The sequence below is a fragment of the Rhineura floridana genome, chromosome 6 (genome assembly GCF_030035675.1).
Source record: "Rhineura floridana isolate rRhiFlo1 chromosome 6, rRhiFlo1.hap2, whole genome shotgun sequence".
Lineage (NCBI taxonomy): Eukaryota > Metazoa > Chordata > Lepidosauria > Squamata > Rhineuridae > Rhineura > Rhineura floridana.
Genome location: NC_084485.1, coordinates 12,654,236 through 12,675,447, shown reverse-complemented (window position 1 = coordinate 12,675,447; position 21,212 = coordinate 12,654,236). Strand labels below are relative to the sequence as shown.

General features: G+C 43.4%; 1 protein-coding gene across 4 annotated transcripts; it reads left to right on the top strand.

The window, feature by feature from the left end:
* The first annotated feature begins 445 nt into the window (after nucleotides 1-445).
* BIRC7 (baculoviral IAP repeat containing 7) lies at nucleotides 446-20,124 on the top strand. 4 transcript variants are annotated; one of them, XM_061631016.1, is made up of 9 exons: nucleotides 465-550; nucleotides 1,438-1,581; nucleotides 5,417-6,171; nucleotides 8,851-8,950; nucleotides 13,243-13,324; nucleotides 13,411-13,456; nucleotides 17,071-17,136; nucleotides 18,170-18,377; nucleotides 19,658-20,124. In XM_061631016.1, exons 3-8 carry the CDS (start codon nucleotides 5,565-5,567, stop codon nucleotides 18,367-18,369), a joined length of 1,101 nt encoding a protein of 366 aa, XP_061487000.1. In that variant the 5' UTR covers nucleotides 465-550; nucleotides 1,438-1,581; nucleotides 5,417-5,564; the 3' UTR covers nucleotides 18,370-18,377; nucleotides 19,658-20,124. The 4 variants fall into 4 exon arrangements, with proteins under 4 accessions (XP_061487002.1, XP_061486998.1, XP_061487001.1 ...); XM_061631018.1 differs by lacking the exon at nucleotides 1,438-1,581 and having other exon boundaries at nucleotides 446-550; nucleotides 19,676-20,124; XM_061631014.1 differs by lacking the exon at nucleotides 1,438-1,581 and having other exon boundaries at nucleotides 446-550.
* The last annotated feature ends 1,088 nt before the right edge of the window (nucleotides 20,125-21,212 follow it).

The window sequence follows — 21,212 nt, the reverse complement described above, 5'->3', positions numbered from 1 at the left end:
TCAACCCCCAATCCCATAACAACATTGTATTTGCCACTTGCTAGTGTGACTCTTGAGGGGGATCAGAGTTCTGGAATCTGGGTGGGACTGCTATTGAGATGTGCCTCCTATTTCCTTATTATAAGATTATTATCTCCTAAGGAACTCAGAACATAATTCACAAATTCTTCCATATCCCATTTATCCCTACAGTAACCCTGTGAGGTAGGTTCGATTGGCCCAAAGCTATTAGTGAGCTTCATGGCTGAGCAAAGATTAGAACCTGGGTCTCCCTGGTTCTAGTCTGAACATTCTAACTTCAGTCTATGCACCACCCTGGCTTGTCTGGTTTTTGGCTACTGCCCCAATGTTAGATTTAAAAACTCCTTGTGTCTTTAAATGGTTGATTAGAAACACAGGCCTGGGTTAATTGGTTAATTAACACAGTTAATTGCTTGAGTGGAGCTAGGAAGTTAAAGGGAGCCCAGAAGGCAACCTTAAACACTTGTTTTTGATTTTGTAGTTAAGCAAAAGAGTCTTTCTGTGGTTACAGCTGGTTTCCTCTGGTTAGGTAAGAACTATTTGTAGGTAACAGCATCATTTACTGAGTAGTAATGCTAGCTGTAGTAATGTTGTTTTATATTGGTGGCTTTAGGGAGTGGGTTTTGACTTAGTTGTGTGGTTTGATTTGTTGACTTGAGCCCTACAGAGCTCTTTATCTCGTAGATGTGCTTCCTCTTTGATTATAGACCACACTATTTTGTTAGGGGGGAAAGGGGGTGATATAATGAGCTCCTTTTCATCTAAGCCCTGAGCTTGAAGGTGTGCTGTGCTGGGTTCTCTCATTTTACCCAGGACGTTAAACCTCAAATAATTCTCTATTAAGTTTGCTGGGGAAGTGCAATTGTATGTTGCAACTTTCTCTTCCCCCCCCCCACCTGTTTTTTCAAAGTGCATTGGAAAGCACAGAAGGAATTGTAACTTGGGTTGTATACAAAATGGGCAATTAGAACACTCAACCCTTGACCCTAAGAGACTTGAGTTCACATATGTGCACACGGTCTCTCTGCTGTGAGGTAATGGAATAGTCATAAATCACTTCTTAAAGTCTTGCTTCTATCCTCCCTTGTCTATGGAGAGCTAGTGTGGTGTAGTGATTAGAGTGTTGGACTAGGACCCGGGAGACCAGGGTTCAAATCTCTGCTGAGCCATGAAGCTCACTGGGTGACCTTGGACCTGTCCTAGTCTCTCAGCCCAATCCACCTCAAAGGATTGTTGTGAGGATGAAATAGAGAAGAAGAGAACCATGTATGCCATCATGAGTTCCTTGGAGGAAAGGTTAGATATAAATATAATCAATAAATAATAAAGTAGGATTGTGCCATCTGCAACCAATAAAAATGCCGCTATCAAAGTCATTACGGCTACAAAACCTACAGCTCTACATTTTCTGTGCAGTAGTGAGGAGAGTGAGTTGTGAACCACTATGCTGTACATAGTATAAGGTCTACTACTGTGTGGCTGCTGAAGGGTTCAGCATCCTATTTCTGATGGCATCACACCCTTCCTGAGGTGACAGCCCTCATCTACTATCTTCTATTTGTAAGTATAGAATCTCTGAACCAATGAACTAGGGAGGTGGTGAGCTCTCCAACACTGGAGGCATTCAAGATGCAGCTAGATAGCCACCACTCGAGTATGCTTTAATTTTGATTCCTGCACTGAACGGGATTGGACTAGATGACCTTATAGGCGCCTTCCAACTCTATTATTATATGACTGTATGAAACCTAAGCTATGGGGGAAAGGGCCACATGGCAGAATGTGTATGGCAGGACCACCAGGGAATGTAGAACAAGCAATGCTGAAAAGTAAGGTTTCACCAGCTGCCTTGCAAGCTGGTTGGCCGGTCAGCAGCCACAATAGCACTTATCCAGTCTATACTGGACACTGTAATTGCATTCACAAGAACAACAACAACTGCACCAAATTAGGCTTTTAAGAAGCTAGGCCAGCTCTAGAATGGAACCATTCAGCGCTGAGGACATCATTTGTTCATTCGGTTATTATGGAAGATGACAGTCAAGAAAACGCAACTGTTTTGGAAGCAACTATTTTTTGTTTCTTGAGACTTGGAACTATTTAATTATTAATTATTTATTTGTTGTTATTTATTAAATTTCTGTTCTGCTCTTCCTCCTAGTAGGAGCCCAGGGCAGCAAACAAAAACACTAAAAGCACTCTAAAACATCATAAAAACAGACTCTAAAATATATTAAAACAAAACATCTTAAAAATATCTTTTTTTAAAAAAGCTTTAAAAACATCTTAAGAAGCAATTTCAACACAAGTGCAGACTGAGATAAGGTCTCAACTTAAGACTTGTTGAAAGAGGAAGGCCTTCAGTAGGTGCCAAAAAGATAACAGAGATGGTGCCTGTTCAATATTTAAGGGGAGGGAATTCCACAGGGTAGGTGCTGCCACACTAAAGGTCCGCTTCCTATGTTGTACGGAACAGACCTCCTGACAAGATGGTATCTTCAGGAGGCCCTTGCCTGCAGAGCACAATATAAGTGGTATGGCGATCTTTCAGGTATCATAGTCCCAGGCTGGATGGGGCTTTGTACACCAAAAGCAGCATTTGAATTTAGCCTGGTAACTAATGGGCAGCCAGCGCAGTTCTTTCAGCAGCGGGGTGACATGTTGGCAATACCCTTCCCCAGTGAGCAGTGGTGCCTCTGCATTTTGCACCAGCTACAGCTTCCAGACCAACCTCAACGGTAGCCCCACATAGCATGCATTACAGTAATTCAGCCTGAAGGCTACCGGTGCATGGACAACAGTGGTCAGGCTATCCCAGTCCAGAAATAGCAGCAGGTGTCTTATCAGCCAAAGCTGGTAAAAGGCACTTCTAGCCACTGAGGTCACCTTGGCGTCTAGTAACAGAGATGGATCCAGGAGCACCCCCAGACTACAAACCTGCCCTTTCAGACGGGTACGACCCCATCCAAAGTAGGCAATTGACCAGTTATCTGAACTCAGGAACCACCAACCCACAGCGTCTTCTTCTTGCTAGGATTCAGACTCGGTTTATTGCCCCTCATCCAGCCCACCACTGAGTCCAGGCAGCAGCCAAGGGCTTGCACGGCCTCTCCTGATTCAGGTGTTACAGAGAAATAGAGCTGGGTATCATCAGCATACTGCTGACACCTCGCCCCAAATCTCCTGATGACTGCTCCCTAGAGCTTCATATAGATGTTAAACAGCATGGGGGATATTGAAAAACTGACTACCTTCAATCCCGACTTATGGCAACCCTACAAGTAGGGTTTTCATGGTAAGCGGTATTCAGAGGTGGTTTACCATTGCTTTCCTCTGCATGGGGAATAAGATGGTAAATTACTAAGTTTACCGGCAAGCCATGCTCTCTGATCAAATGCCTTGTCTCCGAAACCTTTTGGCTGCCCTTGGCCTCTCTGCCTTTAAGAGCAGCGCACCTTCACCTCCCTGCCATTAAAAGCTCAACCTGTTGATTTCCTGCCTAGTAAGCAGCTTGTACAGGAGAGGCTAGGGCATTTTTTCCCCTGGCCTGTTGGTGGTCCTTGTTTTTGTTCAAAGCTCCCTCCTCTGGCCCTGGGAAGAATGTGTCAGCTCACAGTGCAAGTACAACTCTGTAGCTGAGAACTATTTTAGATGTGTTTTCCTTTTTTGTTCCTGTGCGTAGCTGAAAATGATGAAGAAGGTGCCTTTGTAGTGGGTAACAAAAGAACTGCAATGGTTAATCAGGCTTTTAAATTATTTAAAAGACTGTTGATAGATTTTCAAAGGCTCCGCTGATTAACTGAGCAGCGGGATTCTTGCGAAAATTTGTATCTTGTATATTTATTTATTTATAATATCATATATTATTAATTTATATATAATATAATATATTAATATATTTAATATTAATTAGTTTAGTTAGTTAATTAATTAAAATATTAATTAATTTAATATATTTCATATTATATATTTATTAAAAAGTAGAGATGGCATATGCTATCTGGGAAGAGGCATTCCTGTGTATGTGTGTGAGGTAAGGGGGATGCCTCTTCTAAGGGGAGCGGCGCACCATACACTTGCGACCTCTTGAGCAGGAGTGGCTAACCTGTGGCCCTCCAGATGAACTACAACTCCCATGAGCCCCAGCAATCATGGCCAGTAGCCAGGGATATGGGTGCTGTAGCCCAGCAACATCTGGAGGACCAGAGATTAGCCACCCTTGCTTAAAAAAAGTCAAAAGCAGCATATGTTATTCTAGAGCTATTGCTTTTACTTATATGCACACCGATTCAGGTTTAATAGGTCAATTGTGCTTTTATAACTCAACAATGTTTAATGGATAACAGCCCTCTTAACCTTACCACTGTATGACCTTTGCTGGGTGTAGAACCGAAATAGCCTTGGAACTGCAGATTGGGTGATCTCATCCTCCCCCCCACAAAGTGAGTTGACTTCCTTGGGAACTGTATTTTAATATGTATTTTTATTTTCCTTTTACATGTGATAAATTGTGGTGGCCTACGGCTTTGAGCAATAAAGATTCATTTCATTTCCTTGGGAACTGTATGTGTGTGAGAGAGCTTTGTAAGGTTACTGCTATCCACAAGCATCTTTAACTTTCCTGTGTAGTTTTGGCTGGAGCAAGTCCATTAATGCAACCCACCTAATTATCAGCTATTGGTTAAGGCCAAATGGCATGGTAAATGGCAATTTGGCTGTCAAATGTAACTTGTCTATAACATGCAGAAGTCATTGTAAATGGGGCTGGTGGGTTGGGGGCTTTGATATTTAAATAATAATAATAATAATAATAATAATAATAATAATAATAATAAATTTTATTTTTCAGCCGCCTATCTGTCCGGGGTAGGGACACTCTAGGCGACGAACAACAAGAATAAAAACAGTACATATACATATCAACATAATCAATTTTAAGCTAAAAAACCACCCGTTAATTCAGTTATAACATAAAATTAATCTGTCCCAATCTTGTAGGCCTGCCTGAACAGCCAGGTCTTCAAGGCTCGGCGATAGCTGGACAAGGAGGGAGCATGTCTGAGATAGAAAGGGAGGGAGTTCCAGAGGGTGGGGGCCACAATAGGCTTTTGCATTTCTTCCCTCCGTAAATGAAATAAAACATTAGGTATGTTTAGTCATTAAATGAGTCACTAGATGACTCTCTCCTCCTTCCTGTCCTGCACTAACAATGTCTGGAAGTTAGGGATGCCTTCAGTGTAAAAAGAGTTCTTATAGAAACTTGTTGCCTCAGCTTTAAGCCATTGCTGGATTCCTCCATTCTCTTCCCCACCAACACACAAATGCACACTCTCTCTCCCTCCCTCCCTCCCCATGCTCCCCCCTTGGTGTAATTATCCTTTTCTTCCCTGTCCAGGCAGAAAGGCAGCAATTGTCCTGCAACAACAGCTACCCAATCAGCAGGCTGTAGAAAAGCCGGAAAGAACCCTGTGCCTGTTGACTGTTCAGGAGCCTGTGTGGCTTTTTGAGTTCAGAGCTTTCCAGAACACATGGTAGGCTAAGGGATGGAGGCTGCTGATGTGAGGGAGCTTTTCATTGCAACAGGAGCCCGGCTTGTAGCTGATGTACTGACTAACCTCTTCTCTAGAAATTGGGAAATGGGGGATAGTTCCTCTCCAGAGGCAGCTAGGAACAGGCACTTTCGCCTGTCTCAGTCCAACATGCGGTCCGAGGAGAGGCGGCTACGGACTTTCCAGCATTGGGCAGACATTGCTCCTACATCGCCAGCAGATCTGGCTGCAGCCGGCTTTTTCTTCATTGGGCCTGATGACAGGGTGAAGTGTTTTTGCTGTGGTGGGGTGTTGTATGACTGGTTTGCTGAGGATGACCCAATGGCAGAGCACAAGAAGTTCTTTCCAGTGTGCCCTTTCATCCAGGGCAAGGAGGTAGGAAACCAACAGAGGTCTCCTGCTGAAGATGCTCAAGACATTGTAGAGGGGCAGTTCCTGGGCATGTTGCAAAGTTTAAGCATGGAAGAGGCCATCACAGGCAGTCAACCAGAATACCCAGATATGGAGGCGGAAGAAGATCGGCTGTTGACGTTTGAGAACTGGCCGTCCTACGCGCAGGTGATTCCAGAGTTGTTGGCCAGTGCAGGCTTTTTCTACACAGGTATGTAGGGTTGTAAGAAAGGAGTTGCACTGTTTTTGTTTTAGAATAAAGGATCTCTGAGCAGTTTGCAACAAACAGTTTTAGATTGTCGTTTAAAAAAGTCAATGAAAACAAACTTGAAAAACAAGCTGCATAAAAAAAACCTTAAAATGTAAAATAAAATTGGGAATTATAAAACCCTTCTAAATAAAACCCTTCTATTTACTAAAACCAGGTATCAAGAAACATGCATGGATAGGCTTGCTAGAACAAAACGGTTTTTAGCAGGCACCAAAAACAATACAGCGAAGGTGCCTGCCTAAAATCCATGGCCAGGGGAGTTCAAAAGTGTAGGTGTTTTCTTGCAAGCGCGTAAGGGACATTGTGTGGCAGTTGTGAAAGTGGTAGTTCCGCAGCTCTAAGTGGTTAAGTGGGCACATATGGGGCGAGGTGATCTTTCCCTTGTACTGGGGAAAGGACTGTCGCTCAGCCAGTGGCAGAGCATCACAGAAACTCGTAGGTTCAGACTCCGTCTCCAGGCAGGGCTGGGAGAGGCTGCAGTCTGACACCCCACAGCCAGTCAGCGTAGACAGTAATGAGCTGAATGGACCAACAGTCTACCTTAGTACAAGGCAGCTTTCTGCATTCCTGTGCTGTGTTTGATCGGACCAAAGGTCTCTCTGCATCAGGCTATGGGAGCTGTAATCCAAAAGCATCTGAACAGCACCAGGTTGGAGGACCTTCATCTAGACCATCCTTCTGCTTCTGGCGAATGTCTGCTAGATGCTTCTGGGAACTTGCAAAACGGGGCATGAAAACAGCAGCTTCCACTTGCTCACTAATTCCAGATCTGGCACTGAGACGTAGAGCCTCTCTCTGGAAATGGAAGCTCCATTTTAGCCATCGGGACTAAATAACTGTTGATCTGACCTCCCCAAAATTTGTCTAGTCTTTCTGTAACGGCCATTTAAGCTGTAGCCAGGAAAGACCAGGAGCTGATCGGTTAAACTTCCCCTTATATTTGGGCACGTGGATACATGACCCCAGAGAGAAGATAGGGAGAAACTGGCTGTATGCAGTTGCAGTTTGCTCCCAAAGTCTGTAGTCCCAGAGATAGCTGTTGCTTCTGCTGCTGCCACCACCGTTATTGCTTGTGGACAGATAATTCCTTCTGGGGGCATAGTCTCTTCATGCATTAATTACTTTTAGCTTGGATTCCTGCCCTGAGCAGGGGGTTGGACTGCATGGATTTATAGGCCCCTTCCAACTCTGCTGTTCTATGACTCTATATTCAGCCCCCTCCCTCCCTCCTGCCCCGTCTGCTTGGTCCCATACGGAAACTGAGATGTATCCTTAACCACCGGGGTTTTTTTCCTTGTTGTAAACCACTTTGATTGTTTTAAAAGTAATAGCAGTATACAAATACGATTATTTATTTATAAATATAGCAGCTTGCCATGCCATTCAGAATGCATGGGCATTTCCGTGGAAGGACGGAAACCAATAAACAAGCCGAACGACTGTGATACTTGCGGCAGAATTTGCCTACCAAAGAACCTTTACTTCTCATGCTTTCTCCCCGCTCCCCTTAAGTCCACACAAGTTTCTAGCCCTTATGGATGCAACACTGCTGAAATCCCCAAAACCAGAGTGGTAGTTGAATAAGAGTTTGGTCACCAAATGGGGTTAGAGCAGAGAGGGCTTCTCAGTGCACTACATAGCACCATTCTCCCTTCCTGTGAGGACCGAAGCTGGAACAAACTTATGCAAGTTAGCAAGCTTGCATATTATCTTTGCATGACTTGCATAACAGGTCATAGCATTCTGTTTTCCTTGGTGCAGGGCGTACACAGCCTTGTGCACAGGTGCCGCACTGGTCCGTGAGCAACACGGCAATAACTTTTGTAAGGTGGATTGAGCTGACTCTTTATTTGTCCTGTGCACCCGGTTTATATCTTGGCCCTCCCTTGTTGGCTTTTATGAGGCACTCCCAGAAGAATAGCATTTACTTAGCCAGCTATATAAGCGATTATGACTTTGACTGCCATTCTCCATCTCTTGGCACAAGCTGCAGCAACAATATTGTTGATTTCTTGATCCTGGGTCATTTATGCCATCTTCCTAATCCTGTAAGGTGTTGGTAGCATTATGGAATGCCACTGTGTAGCTACAGAAATATGAACTCTGTGCATCCTCTCTGGCACCTGTGGGCAACCACCAGTACAATTTGCCCACTGCTGCCTCCTATGCTGCCCATGAAGAGTCTCTGTAAAGAGACTCTGTAAAGATCCCCTCAAAAACCCATAATGCAAGATAGACTGTTTGCTCTTAGAATGATAGAGTTAGAAGGAGCCATCGAGTCCAATCCCTTGCTCAGCCTCTCATGCATTCAGACACCCTCACTTAAACATGTCCACATGTCATTGGATGCCAGGATTAAATGCCTGCCCTCCCATTCAGAACAGAGGAGAGGTACAGAGAGCTTCCTTCTGTGAGCAAGCCCTTTTCCCATCAATTCCCCCTCCCCTCTTTTTAGGAGTAGCAGCCATTTTGTGTTGTGTTATGTTCTCCATGGCAGTGATTTTTGTGGAAAGTGTTCCTGGTACTTTCTCAAAAATTCAAATATGCCTCCTGGCCCCCAAAAGGTCGGAAACCGCTGCAGTTGTTCAATTTTAGACCTCTTGTCATGACTATTTTCAGGCCAGGAAGATTATGTGAAGTGTTTCTACTGTGATGGCACTTTGAGGAGCTGGGAACATGGAGATGATCCCTTGATGGAACATGCCAGGTGGTTTCCAAGGTAACGTGTCTCAAAATATCCCTCTTCCCATATCTCTCTCTCTTGCAAGAACTGAGAACAAGTGACCCCTTTGACTTGGAGGGTGTCAGAAAACCTTCTGGGTATAGCTGCTGATGGCTCTCAGAGCAATAACAAATTACCCCACCCAACTGGTGGCGCTATCTTGTCCAGCTTGAACTAGGAAAGCCTTGCTCAGCAACACCCTTGCACATTCAGGACACCTGTGCACAGAAATACTGTAGATACGCAGTGTTCACGAGGATAGGATTTTGAAGTTGTCTGGCTTATCGTCCAGGTGCTAGCCTGATTTCACACTGTTCCCGTTTGAAAAACATAGGGACCTGATTTCTGATAGAAAAGCACTGATCCCCTGGACGTTGCTGAATGGATGCACACTGCAGGTCTTCACTGAATGCTCATGAGCTTGCTGGTCTGCATCCTTCTCGCATTCTGTGCAAGCCACGCAAGCGGTCACTGCTGGGTCTGGCTTAGTTTCTTTGGTAGAACTGCAGCAACAAGTTTCTAAAAGGTTGGTTTCACATACTTGCAGCTGAAAATGTGATTTCTTTTGCTTCCTGAAACACGCTTGTAGCATTTCCTAGCTCTAACTCGATCGCTACCTTGACTAGAGTGTGTGTGGGAGAGTGGTGGCGTGTCTATCGGATTAAGTCACTTTGGTGACAAGCTGCGTTTCCGGGCTTCCCAATTTGTTCTTCAGTAAAGATTGTGACTGCAGAAGGCCTGTTCAGATGGGCATATCTGCTCCTGAGAAACCTCTCAAGCAGCCATCCTTGTGGCCCAGTCTGATGTTTGTTTATCGTACCCACATGTTTTCTATGAGTCTTTGCTTTCTTACAAGACCTAGTCTCCAGTGAGAGAGATGGTGAAGGAAAGCTTACAAAAGGAAAGTCCTTGATATAGAAACTCTCAGGGAAAAGCCTGGGCATTTTTTTTCCTATTAAGAAAATATATATGTGTTAACTTCTCAGTTAAGTGACATGCACAGCTAAGAAACAAAATTATAAGCAATACTAGCCCAATAAAACTCAGTGTAAGAGACTGAGAGTGCAAATAAAATTCCAGAAAGCAATTTCCAGACCAAATGGCTGTCAAAATAAAAATGTCTTCATGAAAGGTTGGCTATTCCGTGAATGTCTTCATGAAAGGTTGGCCAGGTGGGGATTCTTCAGCTTTGGGGGCGCCTTGGAGAAGCCCCTCTAGTATCTGAATCAAGCGTGATGTAGATACTGAGGAATGTGGAAGAGAGTCTCTCTGGTTGATCCTAATGAACTCATAATGAGGCTCCTGTGAGAGAAGAGGGTCTTTCGGATACCCTCAGATTCCCTGCCAGCAGTCTACAGTGGTACACCAGAGATGCAGGTTTACTGTCTCTATAAGGCAGGTGTGGGGAACCTCCTCCCCCATGTTGCTGAACTACAACTCCCATTGTCCCTGGGCCCCATTAGGCATGCTTGCTAGGGCTGGTAGGAGTTGTAGCTCAGCAACATCTGGAATAGAGATTTTTTTTCTGAAGCCGTTTTTCATCTTTTTCTGAAAAATTGAAAAAAATGAAGAAAATGGATTATGGAATGTTTTATTTTAGCATAATGAATAAAATGTTTCATTGAATCTTGCCCCCCCCTTTTTCTCAGTTCTTTTTATGGGAATGGATGATTTATGTCTGCTTGACACTGTGGAGGACTAGCAGAGACATAAATAATTTTCTTTGTAATTAATGTTGATGGTTTCTTTGTTTTTAATTGTTTTTGCCTGCTCCTCATAAACTGGCAAAACGAAAGAGGTTCCTTACAGTTCAGGTGTTCGTTACAGTTCAGGATCTTGTAGATCCATTTGTTACCAAAAAAGGTAAAAAATTTAAGAAGTACATTTAATTTGTAATAATTGTTTGAATAAAATGTACTTTTAATATACCAAATGTGATAATTTTATGCCAAACCAACTTGTACATAATTACATTTTTATGTTCCTGAAGTAACAAAGTGACTTTCAATCTGTAAAAAGTGCTTATTGCATTTTTTTCAATTTTTCTGAAAAATTCTGTTTTTCTGAAAAAATGCTTTTTTTCATGGCTTCAAAATTTCTGGAAATTTTACATCTCTAATCTGGGGGCCAAAGGTTCCCCACTCCATCTATAGGAGAACTGGGCCTATATGTGTGTTAAGATTGCAGCTGGAAGCTATGCCAGAGTTCAAAGAACTGTCAAACCAGTTCAATGAGTTGAAGCACGCAGCAGATTGGGGTGTTCTCTGAATAGTACACGTGCACACACTTTTTTTTGGCTATATGGTAAACTACTTCTGGAAAGAAAGTGACATTCCAAAGCATTTGGTGATACAGCTACAGTCAACAGTTCAAAAGGAGGGCTGAATGTCACTGTACGAGTGCAAGCCACTTGTGGGATCCCGAGAAGCTTTATGAAAGCCACTTTGGTGATGTGCTAAGCAAGATGACTTGAAGTAAAAGTAAATGCTATCTGTGGATCATCACTGTTATTCCTACGAGTTTGGGTTTTAGGATCTTTCTACATGCTATGTGGCAGCGAACCCAGACTCCTATGTGATGGGGAGTAGGTGCCAATTCCGGCACTCTTTTGAGTGCACCTTTTAATGATGCTCCATGGCGCAGAGTGGTTAGCGGCGGTAATGCAGCCGAAGCTCTGCTCATGGCCGGAGTTCGATTCCAACGAAAGGAGGAAGTCGAATCTCCGGTAAAAGGGGTCGAGGTCCACTCAGCCTTCCATCCACCCGTGGTCGGTAAAATGAGTACCCGGCATATGCTGGGGAGTAAAGAAAGGATGGGGAAGGAACTGGCAATCCCACCCCATACATACGGTCTGCCTAGTAAACGTCGCAAGACGTCACCCTAAGAGTCGGAAACGACTCACACTACAAGTGCGAAAACACCTTTTCCTAAACATGTACATCTGAAAGTGTAACCCATGAACCGGCCACTAGTTACCAAAACAAAGTGTGAGACTTTCCCTTTCAGGCTGCAATCCTAATTCCACTTACTTCGAGATAAATCCCACTGAGTTGGGAAAATAAATGTATGTTTGTAAGAAACAATGCCATGGAGTAATTTTTATCCAAGTACACAAACTAGAAAGGGGATCTGTTAACTGGACCAGGGACACGCAGGCTAATGCACATGTGTTCTTTCTAGCACAAGTGATGCGCTGCTTAGTACACAAGTGTAGGCCCTGTGAATGGAGCTGTATATTGATAACCGACCCTAAATATGTCAGCATGTGGATATGGTTAGTTTACGCTAGCCGTTGGCAGCCTGTTGAATTACAACTTCCGTCAAGCCCGGGCATCTGGAGGTCGCTAGGCTGGTAAAGGCTGCCATATGCCAAGAAGTAAAACCTTCAGAACAGTTTTAGGGGAAGGTACCTGTAGCACCTGCTGCAGAGATTAAAGAATTAAGTGTTCTCCCCGCCCGCCCCCCATTGGACAGTGAACCTGGAATCTGAAGTAAAAGTGCAGCTGGTGTGTTCAGTTAAAATGTTCTTTGCTAGCAGAACTGGGAAAAGGCCTCAGCTAAGTCCTTGTCTTATCCAGCCAGACTTTAGGCTGAGTCTATGTAAGAGGAAGACCTCCTTCTCTACTACATAGTAAGGATGGGGAAGAATATCCACTAAATTGGACTTGGTACCAGATTTTGACATAATCCGACAATCCGCTGCATTTTCAGATCGGCACTGATTTCTTGCAGCGGGTTGCAGATGTCATTGGCGCTTTTTAAAAAATCCACTCCAGATTTTATGTTATTGTCTTCGCAATTGTCTTTCCTCTAAGCTGATGCATTCTTAACTGCTGTCTAGGTGATAACGATTGCCATTTACATCCATTAACCTCCCTCCAATTTTAGACGGTTATCTGCCTAATTGGTATGTAAATAGGGAAAAAAGTGGAACAGCATAAGCATTTTCATAACCATTTTTGTAAAAAAAAATACATTATTTTTTTGCTTTAAAAAATCAGGATCTGCAATTGAGAAAGCAAACGGGAACAAAAAAGGGCAGATAGGCAACAAAAGCTGGACTCTTGGAATTCGAGCAGATCGGAACTGGGCAGTGAACCGTACACAGATGTTAAATTAATTGGACCAATAGTCTTGTTAGTTTAAGGCAGTTCTGTATAGTCAAAATAATCTTGGCCATTGTGATAACTTCAGTTTGCTGCTCGGTTTTCATGGAAGCCAGTTGTTCTCATAATATTGGGACTAGCCTAGTTTCTCTTCGTTTCTCTTCTCCCACCCTGCTTCTATAGGTGTCAATTCCTGCTACAGTCCAGAGGGAGAGACTTCATAAACAGTATTCAAGAACCTTACATCAGTAATCCCGTGTCTTCGGTGAGTGTGTTTCCATGCAATACATGACTGAAGACTTCAACTCTGGATGTTTCCAATCAGTGATGCATAACTTGTGTTGATTTCAGGAGGACAACTTATATTGGCCAGAACAACATCTTCCCAGCTCCCAAGGTAAGTATTCCAGTAATTCTGAGCTCTTGTTCAATTCTGAGCTCTTGCTGCTGCTGATATTCTTGGGCTGGTCCTGGAGCCCCAAACAGCTATTGTCACAATGGCTCACCACTGCCATGTTTGCACTGCTGCATTGCAGGATGAGATGGAAATATTGGATCTGTGCCCCTACAGGACCCTGTTGGGGTTGCTTCTGCCACTGTTGTTGTAATGTGGTGGCTTTTTTGCTGTTGGTATGGTGCTGTGGTGAATGGAAGTGACACATTTCTGACCCTCAGATGTTGTCCATCAGCAAGATGGTGTGTGGGTGAAAATTGGGGCCTGGGATTGAGAATGAACAGCTGCTAACAGAACAACAATGCATAGCTTCTTATTCTCCTTTGGATATTGCAACAATATACTGCAATGTGGAATGCTTAGGTATTCAACTTCATTCCCCCTTTCTTGTTTTGACGCACTCTCTGTCACACAATTAGCGGTCCCTGCCCGCTGAGCATGTTCAGTCTTCATAGGGCTGTTCTGGGGGGTTCTCCCCTTAACATTTTTTCATAAAGATTTTTTTGGGACTTCTGCAAACTTCAGGTTCCCCTATGCCCACTGCTTATATCTGCCAGGTGAAGTTCAAGGTGCTAGTTTTGGTGTATAAATCCCTATACAGCTTGGGACCAGGATACCTGGAAGACCGTCTTACCCCTTATATACCCAGTCGATCACAGCGCTCTGCAGGTGAGGGCCTCCTGCAGGTACATTTTATCAGGAGGTCCATTCTGCACAACATAGGAAATTGACCTTTAGTGTGGCGGCACCTACCCTTTGGAATTCCCTCCCCTTAAATATTAGACAGGTGCCACAGTCTCTGTTGTCCTTGCCTACTTGAAGACCTTCAGCTTCCAGCAAGCCTTTTGAGTAGATACTTTTATTCTAGTCTGCATCTATATTGAAATTGTTTAAGATGTTTTTAGTGCCTTTTCAACTGCTGACCTGGGCTCCCTTTGGGAGGGAGGGTAGGATACACAGTTTAATAATAATAATCTATCTTTTGTATGTAAAGGGTGCCTGCCATTTTGTCTTGCATAAGGACTAGAGTTAGAATGTGAGGTGAAAGCTGCTCTTAAAATACTTGGAAGAAACAAATCACCAGGAACAGATGGCATACCAATAAAGTTGCTACAAGCAACTGAGACTGAATCTATCCAAAGTTTGACAAAAGCTTCTCAAGAAATATGGAAAACTAAACAATGGCCCACAGACTGGAAGAGTTCCATATACATCCGAATTCCAAAGAAAGGGGATCCCAGGGAATGCAGTAATTATTGAACTATTGCCTTAATATCCCATGCAAGCAAAGTAATGCTCAAGATTCTACAACAAAGGCTCTTACCATACATGGAGTGAGAACTGCTAGACATCCAAGCTGGATTTAGAAAGGGCAGAAAGGTACAAGAGATCATATTGCAAACATACATTGGATAGTGGAACGGAGCAAGGAATTTCAGAAGAAAATCACCCTGGGCTTTATAGATTACAGCAAAGCCTTTGACTGTGTAGCTCATGAAAAACTATGGAATGCTTTAAAAGAAATGGGGGTGACACAGCATCTGATTGTCCTGATGCGCAACATATACTCTGGACAAGAGGCTACTGTAAGGACAGAATATGGAGAAACCGATTGGTTCCGCATCAGAAAGGGTGTGATACAGGGGTGTATTTTATCACCCTACTTGTTTAATCTATTCGCAGAACATATCATATGGAAATGGGTATTGGACCATGATGAAGGAGGTGTGAAAACTGGAGGAAGAAATATCAGTAATTTAAGATATACCTTAGATATACCTTGGCACAGTCATTAACCAAAACGGAGACAATAGTCAAGAAATCAGAAGAAGGCTAGGACTGGGGAGGGCAGCTATGAGAGAACTAGAAAAGGTCCTCAAATGCAAAGATGTATCACTGAACACCAAAGTCAGGATCATTCAGACCATGGTATTCCCAATCTCTATGTATGGATGTGAAAGTTGGACAGTGAAAAAGGCAGATAAGAGAAAAATAAACTCATTTGAAATGTGGTGCTGGAGGAGAGCTTTGCGCATACCATGGACTGCAAAAAAGACAAATAAGTGGGTGTTAGAACAAATTAAACCAGAACTGTCACTAGAAGCTAAAATGATGGAACTGAGATTATCATACTTTGGACACATCATGAGAAGACATGATTCACTAGAAAACACACTAATGCTGGGAAAAACAGAAGGGAGTAGAAAAAGAGGAAGGCCAAACAAGAGATGGATCGATTCCATAAAGGAAGCCACAGACCTGAACAGGGTGGTTCATGACAGATGCTCTTGGAGGTCACTGATTCATAGGGTTGCCATAAGTCGTAATCAACTTAAAGGTACATAACAACCATCTAGCATGTTTGTTTAGCTTGTGTTTAGTAAGCAAAACTAAAGTACACACAAGTCAAGTTGACTTGAAAGTATTGCTTAGGAGGAAAAAAATCATTAAAGTACACTTGTAGTGCAATCCCATGCATTGTCTGCTCAGAAGTCAGTTCTACTGAGTTCAATGGGACTGACTTCCAGGTAAGTGTGTATAGACTTACAGCCTTAAAACCACAGTAAGTTCTATATTCAAACAAGTTCAAGTATTCATCTGGTAAATATATTTGGAATTCGACATATTTCCCTTACATTGTTTAAACTTCAGAAAGTAAATTAAAGCTCTGACAACTGTCAACATTATCCATATTTAGAATGCCCAAAATGCTGTGTTAATTTTGGGAAAGTATTTATTTTATTTATTTATTTTCTTATACTTGTATACCGCCCCATAGCTGAAGCTCTCTGGGCGGTTTACAGTAACTAAAAACATTAAAACAAATACAATTTAAAACAGATCTTATAAAAACAATTTAAAAAACAATTTAAAAATTTAAACAGTATAAAACACATGCTAAAATGCCTGGGAGAAGAGGAAAGTCTTGACCTGGCACCAAAAAGAGTGTTGGCTTCAGGTGCACCTTGTTAGGGAGATCATTCCATAATTTGGGGGCCACCACTGAGAAGGCCCTCTCCCTTGTTGCCATCCTCCAAGCTTCCCTTGGAGTAGGCACCCAGAGGAGGGCCTTTGATCATGAACGTAGTGTATTTCATAAGGTTTGTCACTCAAAAATGCTAATTGCAACACTGGACACATTCAATATGACCGGTGCTGTATCCATAATGTTTTATGAATCAATGTACTTTTTGGATTTTCCTAAAGAAAAAATACAGTACATGAGAATTCCCCGTTACGGAAAATGTAACTTTCCCCCTTGCTACCATTCGCTTGACCTCTTGCCAGTCTTATGTTGTTTAAACAATTGAAAAATCTTTTGCAAAATAATTCCTTTACACATACAGACAGACTCTTGATGGCACATGATGAATATGTACCTGTTAACAGCTCAGAGTCTGTGTACGGTGAAGGGATGTTACCGCCTCTGAACCGGATGCTTGAACTTCTTAAAATTATATTTTGGGCCTGTAAATATACTTGGAGTAAGGAACCTGACCTCCTGAACAGGAATGTCCCAAACCAAGTTGTCTTCTCTCTGTGTGTTGTGTGTACAGAGCCTGCTCAAAGACAAACAGAATCTTGGAGAATGAGAAGAGAAACGAAATATCCAAATGAACCAGGTAAGGTTAGTGGAACAGATGAACAGGAGGAGAATGGCCAGATGGGAAACTAGCAGTGGCCCAGTCTTTGGCTGATTGAAACAAAAGTTTGCAAATTATTATGCAACAATAGAAGAGCCAAAACTCATTTCTTTGGCGTAAGGCTGGAAGGGGCAGTTCCAAATCTACAGAGAGACACACACGAGTGACAAAAGCATCTGGAGACTAATATATGTGGGTCCAATAACACACTTGTTTGGGAATGCTTTTGGATGCTAACAGTCTCTAATGCTGGTCATTCCTAAATATTTGAGTTGATTTTGATGGCTTATTTGTGGCTTTGGTATATTCTTTGTGGATCTGGCCCCATTGTGTGAACTTTTCAACCCTGTGTGACTAAGAAGTCTTGCATATTCTTGAAGCAACTTCCACTGATGGAAGTAAGAGGTTCCCTGGAATTGATCATGGTAGTGATGGCTATAAAGTTGTTGCAACTTGTGCATATTTCTGAGACGATACTTGCTTGACACCAATATCCATATTGATGTTAGCACAGTATAATTTTTATCTATGAGATTTGTACAGTCATAAATATTCTGCCCAAGGGGTGTGCTCAGAGCAGCTTACAGACAAAATACCAGGGTTTCTATTGTAACACAACAAAATAAAAACTGCTCCTACAATTTAACAAACTAAACACCATCCCAAAGAGCTGTGTTGTGACATGCACGTAATGTATTGGTTAACCCTGAAAGCTTTGGCTATTTGTCAAGAGTTGTCTGGCTCTCAAAATATTCAAAAAGATGCGTTCATAGCGCCATTTTTCACTGTGGGAGAAAAATGGCTGGAGGTGAAGTTCCTCCTGCTTACTTCCGCAGACAGATTGTGGCTTAGTAACTTTTCCTTAAAGTTATTGTAGAGCTGTGATTTTTTTTTTGTCTGACTTCCCAGGGTCCAGCCAAACTCCCATATAAATAAATGGCAATCACAGAAATGGAGCATTCCAAATGGCTGTCTTGGGCCGCCTCTTAAACTTTTTCCTTCCTCTTGCTAGAATCTGCTTTGAGTGTGGAGGAGCAGCTGCGCCGACTGCAGGAGGAGCGCACATGCAAAGTCTGCATGGACAAAGATGTGTCCATTGTACTGGTGCCTTGTGGTCACTTAGTGGTGTGTGCAGAATGTGCTCCTAATCTAAGACGCTGCCCTATCTGCAGAGGGGTCATCCGGGAGAGTATGAAGGCATTCCTGTCTTGAACCGGAAGGTGAGTAAGGAGTGCAATATAGGAAATCCTGCTGAAAGATTATGGTGATCTCTGGGTGTTTAGGGAGGGAACATGGCAGCAGGCTCCCATACAGCTTGGACAAGATTTCAGCTGGAACATGGGGTACTCTTGAGTGCAGGCCCTCTTAAGTAGAGAGGACCATTCACCAGGACTGCAACATGTGGTAAATCTATTACAACCTTTTGGTCAAAAAGATGGCCCAAATTATTCTGGCACACAGTCATGCTCTTACATTATTTGTGAAGGATAGGTAGAAGATTCTTCTGAAAGATGGTTCGTTTTTCTTTTTTGGAGAGATACCCTGTTTGAGGTGATGCTTGCTACAACTGAACAATGTTTTGTTGAACCCTGTTTGTTGTAAACTGCCCAGAGAGCTTTGGCTATGAGGCGGTATACAAATGTAATAAATAATTAAATAGGGGCTCCAGGGGTGTGCCAATTTGCCATTTTCCCACGCCCCTCACCTGAGGCAATTGTCACATTCCTCTTCACAACTGAGCTAGTCCTGTAGATCCACCCTGAAGGTCCTGTGTGTATCCAGCTGCCAGTAGAGAGACATTTTTAAGGCTAGTTGTCTACAGCAAAGCTTTTCCATTGACCACACCTGGAGGGGGAACGGTCGATCTGCCTATCAGTTGCAAAATCTTTGAAGCAAGTTTCAAAAAAACCTACTAAAGCTGCTTCTACCAGGTTTTATAGTAAAAAGAGGCAGGGTTTGACTAGCATTGTGTGCCCCCATTTTCAGAAAAGAGAGGTGGAGATGCACTTAAACTGGAAGAACAGTAAGTGTGTCTCTACCCTAAGACTCGACGTGTCTGCAGTTTGTCAGCCGGGGAGGCCTGATGTTGGCAGTGCTTCTGCATTGAAGCACCCCTTAGTATGTGTTGGAATATTCTGGATCCTTTGCCTTGTCCTAAGGATGCCTGGATAGCAACTGTGTGCCCAGAAAGGTAAAAGGCGGTGGGGGAGGAAAGCTGCCCCTGATTCATGGATGAGAGGAACTGGCAAGGAAGAATTCATACAGAATAGAATGCCAAAAGAAAGTATTCCTAATAGAACAAGGAAGTGGCTTGCACGAGGAACGTCTGCAGTGGTAGAGCATCTTTCTTGCATGCATAAAGTTGCAGGTGTAATCCCTGGCATCTCCAAGGTAGGGCTGGGAAAGGACTCCCCGCTTGACATCCTGGAGAGCTGTTGCCAGTCAAGGTGGATAATATTGTGCTAGATGGACCCAACAGTCTGATTCTGTGTAATTCCAGCTTTCCGCCTTTCTTCAGAGGCCAGTTCTTTCCTGCTTGATGAACTGGTTTCTGCCCACCAAGACCCAGCCTGAGGAGGCATCTACTGAAGAAGCTTTGAAGTGCACGCTGGCATTCCAAGACTCCCTACCCACCCACCACCCACCCCTGGTCAAAGTGATGTTGCAGCCTCTATGTGTGCTCTTCAGGACTTCAATTTCAGCAGTGTAAAAACATCAAGGATATCATAATCCTGCAAGCTCTTCTGGTCTGTAAAAAGTACTGGCTTTTTTATTTTTATTTTTTTAGGAAGATTACTTCAAATTTGAAAGACTGTTCTTTGCTTGCTTATGTAATGTCTTGGAGCAGAAAACTTTGTCGCGCTTCTTTTAGTAACTTAGTGGTTTTATTTAAACCCTATTTATTTTTACTTGGAGCACATCCTTATTATTTGAATAAAAGTCTTTTTTGGTCTATTTTGTAACAAATTCTAGAAAGGCTCTTGTTCTGTTCTTGTGTGCAGCTGCATCAAATCCTGGCTGACGTGATGTGCAAAATGGCTGTTGTTCTCTCTTCCTACATGAGAATATGTGCTGGGAAGGGAATAGAGTAGCCTTTGCCAACCTGCTGACTAAAATTCCTGTCAGTGCCCCAGCCAAACACAGGGGAGTTCTAGTCCAAAAGAGCTGGAGGGCACCAAGCTGGCAAAGGCCGGAATCAACTAGAAATTGGTTTCCCAGGTGTGTATGGGGAAAATAAATTCTTGGGGAGATATACATGGAGGTAAGCTAGCAGTAACAGCTGGTATAGCACAGTGGGGAGGAGAGCCTGGCTGGGAGTCCAGAGTCTGTGAGTTCAAATCCCCGCTTGTGTCTCCTGGGTGTCACGGGCCAGCTAAAGATCACCTCCACAGGGAGTGGCTCAGGGGTTACGTGCCCTGCCACCTGTGCAGCCGTGGGCAAGCTGCATAGTCCCAAGGAGCCCAGTTGCCCCCCAGCTGGCAGTTGCGGACAGGAAGGGGCTGGCTTGTGCAGCTGTGGCAAGCTGAGCAGGCCCTAGCCAGCTGGGGAGGACTAGCCTCAGAGGGAGGCAATGGTAAACCCCCTCTGAATACCGCTTACCATGAAAACCCTATTCATAGGGTCGCCATAAGTCAGGATTGACTTAAAGGCAGTCCATTTCCATTTTCAAGCTAGCAGTATGGGACCTGAATCAGACAGCAGTTTGAACTGGTGATGACCAAAACAATGGAGTTAACATTAGCTTCCTGTTAGGGAACAATAGCCATTGAGGTAGGGCAAGCCTCTGGGCAATGAGTTAAGATCTTTGCAACTGCTTTCTTGTATACCTCTTGAGCAACTCTGGGGAACCTTTGGCCCTCCAGATGTTGTTGAACTATAACTCCCATCAGCTCCAGGAAGCATGGCCAGAGATGATGGGAGTTATAAGTCAGCAACATCTGGAGGGCCAAAGGTGTTGGAATGTATGGGGTTCAACTCCAACTTGGGTTGAGGCTGCATGGGGTTAAAAAGGGTAGCTAGAGAGGAGACCTCTTGGTTGCTAGGCTATAGCTGTC